This window comes from Platalea leucorodia, assembly GCF_965183815.1.
Source record: "Platalea leucorodia genome assembly, contig: HAP1_HAP1_SCAFFOLD_205, whole genome shotgun sequence".
In the NCBI taxonomy this organism is placed as follows: domain Eukaryota; kingdom Metazoa; phylum Chordata; class Aves; order Pelecaniformes; family Threskiornithidae; genus Platalea; species Platalea leucorodia.
In genome coordinates, this window is record NW_028121354.1 from 105,662 (window position 1) to 114,888 (window position 9,227).

At 50.9% G+C, this 9,227-nt stretch overlaps 1 protein-coding gene across 1 annotated transcript; it reads right to left on the reverse strand.

Annotated features, from left to right (window-relative positions):
• Nucleotides 1-3,485: 3,485 nt before the first annotated feature.
• Nucleotides 3,486-4,475, reverse strand: LOC309603821 (olfactory receptor 14A16-like; the record flags this gene model as incomplete). The annotated part of the gene is made up of 1 exon (XM_082338725.1): nucleotides 3,486-4,475. The coding sequence occupies one exon, from the start codon at nucleotides 4,473-4,475 to the stop codon at nucleotides 3,486-3,488; it is 990 nt and encodes a 329-aa protein (XP_082194851.1).
• Between the last annotated feature and the right edge of the window lie 4,752 nt (nucleotides 4,476-9,227).

The following is a 9,227-nucleotide window of genomic DNA, read 5'->3' on the forward strand; positions in this document are numbered from 1 at the left end:
CCACCGTTACCCTCTGCGCCGTTTTCCCCTTCACCTGCTCCTATGGCTTCAACACCTCTGCTAGACCTCCCGATCCCTGCAACCAGTACTCCACTTCCCCGCCCACCCCCGGCCCCTGCTGCGTCGGCACTCTTACTGCTTTTCTCTACCGCTTCTAATGCCGATACTCCACAAACCCATAATCAATTGCCACTCAAGGAATGGGAGGCATCAGCCGCTGCTGCGAGGTGGCAAAAGATTAGACACCAAGCATTGCAAGCAGGGGATACAGCTTTTTGTTCAGCGATAGCGTGTCCTGTCATATTCAGCAACCCAAATGTCCCCGATGAGCATGAACCTTTTGGCTAGAATGTTTTAAAATATCTACGACAAACAGTTGCCGCGCATGGACTGGATTCTCCTTTTACACAATCCCTGCTACGGGGAATATTTACAAATGAAATAGTATCATCATTTGATATATGCACGCTTACTAATCTTATATTGACCCCAACGCAAAAGGTGATCTTTGAAAGCACCTGGCGTACCGCCTGCCAAAACGCCACAATTATCAATATGCAGCGACAACAAGGCGACCCTTTACAAGGGGCAGGACTCCCACAACTTATGGGGGATCCACCGCTAAATCACCCAACGTTACAGGCACGATTACGACCAGAGATATTAGCACAAGGCAGAGACCTTGCTTTACAGGCATTACTAAGAGTGCCGGATGTTGGAAGAGCGACAAAATCATTTACGTTAATAAAGCAAGGGAGAGGAGAGGGATATATCTCATTCTTAGATCGCCTTAAAGAGGCTTTGGAAAAACAAGTAGAAAATGCAGAAGCAAGAGAGGTCCTACTCTTAAAATTAGCCTTTGAAAATGCGAATATGGACTGTAAAAAAGTGCTTTTGCCTCTAAAAAATCCCTCCTTAATGGATATGATAGAAGCTACCCAAAAGGTGGGGTCAATGTCCCATCATATGGAAACATTAGCTACAGCTTTTGCTGCCGCAATGGAAGTGCAGAAATCATGTTTCTTCTGTGGAAAAACTGGACATTTTAAAAGAGATTGCCCACAACTAAGAAAAAGAGATACGACGAGCTCTAAACAGATATGAACTTGAAGTAGCCCCTGAAAAGGTACAAAAAACTGAGCCTTGGAAATATCTGGGCTGGAAAATCTTGCAACAAACAATTGAACCTGCAAAAACAAAAGGGGGGAATGCCAGGAGCCACTCCAGCAGACAGACTAAGCAAAGCCGTGTATGTGTTAAACTACCTGAATACGTCTGAAAATAATATTCCTGTTATTATCTCTCATTTTCTGTCTCTTCAATCAAAAGATTTAACAGCCACACCACAGAAGGCCCGAGTTTTTACAAAATCGCTACAAACAGGTAATTGCGAAGGTCGTTTTGATCTACTAAACTGGGGCAGAGGGTATGCTTGTGTCTCAACAGATGTAGGACCTAAGTGGGTACCTGCAAGGTGCGTAAGACCGGCTCTTGCATCGGATAACAAGAACGAACAGCAGAAGACATTGAACTCTGAGAAGACTGATGGGGAATGACTTATCAGATAACTCCGAATTAATCCATAAAGCAATCAAAGATTTGAAGTTAGCAAATTACAAGTCAGTGATGGATTTGGTTGGCTGAATCACTTACTAACAAGTTGGGGAATTGGCGGGTGGATAATGTCTCTAATTAAAATAGGTTTTTTCTTGTTACTAATATTTTGCGCTATAATAATGATAGTTTCTTGTCTAGTGTCTTAGGTATAGAAAATGCTATAGAATATGATTAAACAAGCTTTTGTAGTAGAAAAACAAAAAGGGGGAATTCTGGGAATAAATGAGATAGTGTTTTACTTTGACGAGATGCAGCTGTGCCCTTGAGGCTTGTTACAAACAGGTTCACAGGAATGCAACTGTGGCCTTGAGGCTTGTTACAAACAAGTTGGTGAAACTTAGAGGCAGAAAAATAAGGAAGAGATTGGATACATCCCTGAAAGAGGAATTCGCGTGCACCAGCTTGAAGAACCAAGAAGTAATGCTGAAGAGACGCGTGGGACACAAGACAGTAGCCAATGAGATGGGTTTTGCTTGCTCGTGAACACTAGATCATATTATAAAAGGGATAGATTGTAAAAATAAAGTGTCATCGTCGTCTTCTTCGTTTGTCTTCACTTGTCTTCACCTAAACTCATACGCGGAGTCCGTGATTAATTGCCACAACCCTGCACTGGCCATGCTGGTCAGGGTCAGAAGCAGACCCAGCTGGAGCAGGATCACTGCTGCTGAGCCCTTTTCCATCATCCCTGATTGCTCAGGAGCCAAGGACAGGGCTGGGCAGGCCCATGGGGTGTCTCTAATGGCACACAGGGCAGGGGATGATCCAGCCCATGGGGTTTCCAAGAGGTTGCCCTGAAACACTCTCCAGTCTTATGGCCCTTTGCCTGCTGTCTCCTCACAGCCTCTCCTGCCATTGCAGGGCCCTTGTTAGCCTGTGGGCTCCTCACGTTCACCTTTTCCTCCTTGGATGGTCACTCATTTTATGAGGTGCCACTCACTGCCCACCCAGACTCACACACTGTCCCTGGAGATCCCCTGAGCTCTCCTGGCAGCTCTCAGTTCCTCTTCAGGATGGCATCTGCCATCAGCCCCACTGCAGGTGGGACAGCACCAGGCAGATAAGTCAAAGACCGGTTGCTCGTTCAGTGGACGTATGCAACCAAGAAGGGAGGTCTTCATCCACACCTTGGTCCCTAACACATCACCGTGGGACTCTCAGATTGTCACCCTGAATCCATCAAGAACCCCAGAAGAGCAAAAGTCCTTTTGAAGGGAGAACCCTATTGGGTGTATTCCTGACAGCAGCTTTGGAAGAGGCGTCCAGCCTTCTGGCCCTGTCCTGAGGAGCCCCTTTGGTTACGATGGTGCTTGCATGGAGACCAGCTCTGATAGAGTGGTTCACATGGCCTGCTCCTGCCCTCAGCCACAGGGATGCCACCGTAGAGATAACAGGACTGCAACAAGTTGCACGAGACCTTAGGGGCAGCACAAATAAAAGGGCACAGCAGAACAGTGTGGAATTGAGGAGAGACCAGCACTGAAAAAGCCATGTCCTGCTGCTGTCCTTGGCCACGGCTCCAGGAAAGCAGCAGCCCCAACATGCAGGCAGCAGTGGGATAGTGTCCACCAGGGCTGCTCCTCCGTGAGGAAGCTGGGCATTTACACCCTGAACCCCTCCTGCAGGCTGGGGCTGTTCCCCCAGCTCCAGAGGAGATGTGAAGAGATGGGAGCTGAGACAAATAATTTTCTACTGGTTTCTTTATTGAGTTTATCTAAATGGGGAGCCCGGATCCATATGTACATGAGGACTTTGGGTCAAGAAAAGGCAGGTAGGAGGCCAAGAATAATATTATCAGAGGCATAAACAAAAAAATCAACCCCCCAAATATCCCCCAAAGGAAAAATTAAGACACATATGAAGAAAAGTTAGTCCAGGCTATTCCTGTGATACTGTGGGAGCCCGAGTGGGACAATGGGCACCTTCTTAATATGAAGTAGCTTGTAATCGAATAGTTTCCACACTGCATCCTTCATTTCCTTGTTCCTCATGCTGTAGATGAGGGGGTTCACAGCTGGAGGCACCACTGAGTACAGAACTGCCACCACAAAGTCCAGGGATGGGGAGGAGATGGAGGGGGGCTTCAGGTAGTCAAACATGCCAGTGCTGACAAACAGGGAGACCACGGCCAGGTGAGGGATGCACGTGGAAAAGGCTTTGTGGCGTCCCTGCTCAGAGGGGATCCTCAGCACAGCCCTGAAGATCTGCACATAGGACAGCACAATGAAAACAAAACACCCAAAAGCTAACAAAGAACTTAAAATAAGAAGCCCAACTTCCCTGAGGTAGGAGTGTGAGCAGGAGAGCTTGAGGATCTGCGGAGGTTCACAGAAGAACTGGTCCACAGCATTGCCTTGGCAGAGGGGGAGTGAAAATGTATTAGCAGTGTGCAGGAAAGCATTGAGAAATGCACTGCCCCAGGCAGCTGCTGCCATGTGGACACAAGCTCTGCTGCCCAGGAGGGTCCCGTAGTGCAGGGGTTTGCAGATGGCAGCAAAACGGTCATAGGCCATGACAGTGAGAAGGGCACACTCTGCTCCAAGGAAGAAGAAAAGCAGAAAGACTTGGGCAGCACATCCTGTGTAGGAGATGGCCCTGGTGTCCCAGAGGGAATTGGCCATGGATTTGGGGACAGTGGTGGAGATGCAGCCCATGTCAAGGAGGAAGAGGTTGAGGAGGAAGAAGTACATGGGGGTGTGGAGGCGGTGGTTGCAGGCTATGGTGGTGATGATGAGGCCGTTGCCCAGGAGGGCAGCCAGGTAGATGGCCAGGAAGAGCCAGAAGTGCAAGAGCTGCAGCTCCCGTGTGTCCGTGAATGCCAGGAGGAGGAACTGGGTGATGGAGCTGCTGTTAGACATTTGCTGTTTCTTGACATGGGGGCACTACTCAAAAAATGAAAGGACAGGTTAAAATCAAGACAGACTCCTCTGAGCAAAACCACTCCATTTTTCATCGCAATACCCTCCAAGTGAAGTGCATTTCCTTTCTCTGGTCTGCGCTGGCTGAGTGTGGTGTACCGAGCAGGACCTCTGCTCACGTGCTGCTGAGGAGTCAGCTTTGCTCTGCTGCAGTGGCTACATGGGAGCTAGTTTGTGACAGCTCCATTGCTCTCAACGGATGTCAGATGTAATCCACCTTTAATGGAAAAGTTCAATATCTGCACTCATGACTCCGAAGAGTGTGGGCTGCAGAAAAGAGGCTTAGCAAGTCTTTACAATAATTTTGTTTGTGGTTTTTATTTTCCACCATCACAACCGGCGGGTATCCTATTTAGGGATAGAAATCCTCATTTTTATGACTGAAAATGTAAGAGTCTTGAGACAGGACATACAAAAGGGCTCAGATATTTGTAGCTTAGTGCAGAGTCAGGAGAGCTGCAGTGTTACAGAATCATGGAATCATACAATCATTTAAGTTGCAAAAGATCTTTAAGATCATTGAGTCCAACTGTTAATGTAGCACTGCCAAGTCCACCACTAAACCATGTTCCTAAGCACAACATCCACACATCGTTTAAATACTTCCAGGGATGAGAACTCAACCACTTCCCTGGGCTGCCTGTTCCACTGCTTGACAACCCTTTTGGTGAAGAAATCTTTCCTAATATCCAATCTAAACCATTTCCTCTTGTCCCATCGCTTGTTACTTGGGTGAAGGGACTGACCCCCCACCTCACTACAACCTCCTTTCAGGTAGTTGCAGAGAGCAATAGTCTCCCCTCAGCCTTCTCTTCTCCAAACTAAACAACCCCAGCTCCCTCAGCCGCTCCTCGTAAGACTTGTGCTCTACACCCTTCACCAGCTTTGTTGCTCATCTTTGGACACGCTCCAGCACCTCAATGTCCTTCTTGGAGTCAGGGGCCCAACACTGAACACAGTACTCGAGGTGTGGCCTCACCAGTGCCCAGTACAGGGGAACCGTCATTTCCCTAGTCCTGCTGGCCACACTATTGCTGATACAAGCCAGGATGCCATTGGCCCTCTTGGCCACCTGGGCACACTGCCAGCTCATATTCAGCTGGCTGTCAACCAACACCCCCAGGTCCTTTTCTGCCCGGCAGCTCTCCAGACACTCCTCCCCAAGCCTGTAGCGTTGTGTGGGGTTGTTGTAACCCAAGTGCAGGACCCGGCACTTAGCCTTGTTGAACCTCCTACAGTTGGCCTCGGCCCATCGATCCAGCCTGTCCAGATCCCTCTGTAGACCCTTCCTGCCCTCCAGCAGATCAACAGTCCTGCCCAACTTGGTGTCGTTGGTAAACTTACTGAGGGTGCGCTTGATCCCCTCATCCAGATTATTGATAAAGATATTAAGCAGAAGTAGGCCCAATACTGAGCCCTGGGAAACACCACTTGTGACCGGCCACCAACTGGATTGAACTCTGTTCACCACCACTCTTTGGGCCTCATCATCCAGCCAGTTTTTTACACAGCAAAGAGTACGTGGGCCCAAGCCATGAGCAGCCAGTTTCTCCAGGAGAAGGCTGTGGGAAAAGGTGTCAAAGGCTTTACTAAAGTCTAAGTAGACAACAGCCACAGCCTTTCCCTCATCCACTAAGCAGGTCATCTTTTCACAGAAGGAGATCAGGTTAGTCAAGCAGGACCTGCCTTTCATAAACCCATGCTGACTGGGCCTGATCCCCTGGTTGTCCTGTACGTGCCATGTGATGGCACTCAGGATGATCTGGTCCGTTACCTTCCCTGGCCCCGCAGTCAGACTGACAGGCCTGTAGTTCCCCAGATCCTCCTTCCGGCCCTTCTTGTAGATGGGTGTCGTATTTGCTAACCTCCAGTCGACTGGCACCTCCCCAGTTAGCCGGGACTGCTCATAAATGATTGGAAGTGGCTTGGCGAGCACTTCTGCCAGCTCCCTCAGTACCCTCGGGTGGATCCCATCTGGCCCCATAGACTTTGTGTGTGTCTACATGGTGTAGCAGGTCGCTGACCATTTCCCCTTCCGTTATGGAGGCTTCATTCTGCTCCCCGTCCCTGTCTTCCAGCTCAGGGGGCTGGGTACCCTGAGAACAACTGGTCTGACTATTAAAGACAGAAGCAAAGAAGGCAGTAAGTACCTCAGCCTTTTCCTCATCCTTTGTCACTATCCAATAAAGGCCCTCCGTTTGTTGCTAATGTATTTATAGGAACATTTTTTTACTGCCTTTTACGGCAGTAGCCAGATTAAGTTCTAGTTGGGCTTTGGCCCTTCTAATTTTCTCCCTGTGTAACCTCACAACATCCTTGTAGTCCTCCTGAGTTGCCTGCCCCTTCTTCCACAGATCATTACTCTCCTTCTATTCCTGACTTCCAGGCAAATCTCTCTGAGCTCTGAGCTCTCTCTGCCCACCCATCTTTTTCCCATCTGTGCTGCCCTTTCACTTGTGCTGCCTTGAAGATGACTTCACTCACAAATTTCTCTTTAAAAACCCCAAACAACTGAACTCGTATGGCAGCAGGGAAGCACTGGTTCAATGGGCAGATCTGTAATCTCTGTCCCAGCCCAGAGATGGGGTTGCGATGAAGAGAGCAGGACAGGACCCCTCACAGAGAGAAGCAAAGGACCCTGAGAGGAGAGTGCCAGCCCCCAAGGAAAGGCTCAGCACTCCCTAGGATCCTACAGGAGAGCTGTGCCTTTCTGGGGGCAGCTCGCAAGCCCAGCAGGACAGGCAAAGCAGACAGTCGGGGTCCCGAAGATGACATGTTCCAAAGAGAGAGCCAGATCATTTCCCAGCAGACAATGCCCAGAAGACATCTACAGCAAAAGACGACAAGAGAGCTGCTGGAGAGCACCTTCCCCCACCGCTTGTTTGCAGTTTCCCCCCACCCCTTGCCCCTGTCTCTGCTGCCTGGAGCTCTCCCTGCCAGGAGCTGTTTCTCTGGCCCCAAGCCTCCTCCCTGTCAGTGCTCACAGAGCCCATCCCACCGGCTGTGTGCTCAGCTCTGCCCTGCAGGCACCTCCCAGCAGCAGGGCAGTGCCCAGGGGCATCTCTGTGTGTGCAGGCTCTGATGGGAACCTCAGACCAAACCTGATGAGGCTGGAAAAGTGATACTGATGCTGTCTGTAAGCCACGGCATGTTGACTTCTGATACTGCCTGGTTTATTCACTTCGAAGAGTAAAAGAGTTGCAATTTCAGTGCCTCCTCCAGAACTGAGACATTAATTTCTGTGTCCCATTGCCCACCCAGATAACCCAGAGTAGAAGATTGAAAGAACAGGATCCTTCCCTTTTGGGTAGCCGCTGTCTTGCTCTGCTTCTTGGAAAGTCTTCTTCTGGGAATGCCCTGTAGTGATCTGCTGCTGTGAGCAGCCCTGACCTATGCAGCACCCACTCGACAGAAAAAGGACCCTGCCCTGCCAGGGGTCGCTCCTTCCACCCACAGCTTCTCCCCGCAGTGCTTTGGGGAGCTCCCCGGGCAGGCTGAGTGCTGACCCTGGCAGGCGGCAGAGTCCCTGCCCCAGCACTCAGCCCCCTGGGGTGCAGGGACCCTGCTTGGAAGGACAGCCCTGGGCACTGCTGGCTGCACACCCATATGCACACCTCCACAACCATCCCCGGGAGAAGGCAGCCGTCATGTTCTGTCCCTCTGATGGTACAGCAGGGAAGCTGTGCTCTGGAGCACATCCTGCTCCTCTACATTAGAGAAACTAAGAGAGTAATACTGACAGATCCCATAGGCTGTGGGATGTGCCAGCTTTTGATGGTCCCTCCAGGAACTGAAGCTGCATTGCCCTACACCCAGAGACTTACCACGTAGAGGGCTGTGAAGATTTCTCCTCCAGTGAGCTCTCCTCCCACTCCCATCCGCCTTTAAGCTCTCTCAGCCTCTCACATCTCCTCTTGGTGCCTACGGGCAGTGCCCTCAGCCCTGCTCCTGGGCAGAGCTGTCTCTCTGCAGTGCTGTCCACTTGCCAGCAGCTCCCTCCATCCCAGGAGCCCAGCCCAGCTCAGCAGCAGAGGCCCAGCCCAAGGCACCACTTTCTCTGCCCCTCTGGGCTCCCTCCAGGTGTCCCTGGGGCTCTAAGGGCTGACAGCTCCTAAGAGGCAGCAGGGTCTCTCCTGGGCAGCACGGGTTGACACAGACTGATGTCATCACTGCCTGTCCCTCTCTGAATGCTGGAGAGATGCATTTTAGAAGTGCATTTTCCCAAACATGGCGTGGTGGTCTACGAGAGGTGGAAATGTTCCCGTCCCTTTACCCCTCTCCCCATCACATTGCCAGGCAGGACACCTCGGCAGTGACAGGCAGAAATCATTTCCCCCCCACGCAGGGCAGGGATTCAGCAGAGCCCATAAGGTGTCTCCTCTCTGGGGAGGAGGCCAGAGACTGCAGTGGGGTTCAGCTCTCCCCCATGCACCCCACAGACACTGGAATTCCTCTTGCTTCAGCTCAGGGTGCACAAAATAAGTGCCTGCAGACCAGCCCCTGCCCTGAGCACCCACTGGGATCTGTGGGGATAGGAGGTGGCAGTCAGCTGCTCTCACACAAACTCCTGGTGGCATTTGAGGTGCCAGGGGTGGTCCAAGACTTGGGGATGTGTCTGCAGGCTCTGATGGAGCATACCTGGGACACTCACACCTGCCTGAGCATCAGCTGTGGGGCTGGTGGGGAGGGTGC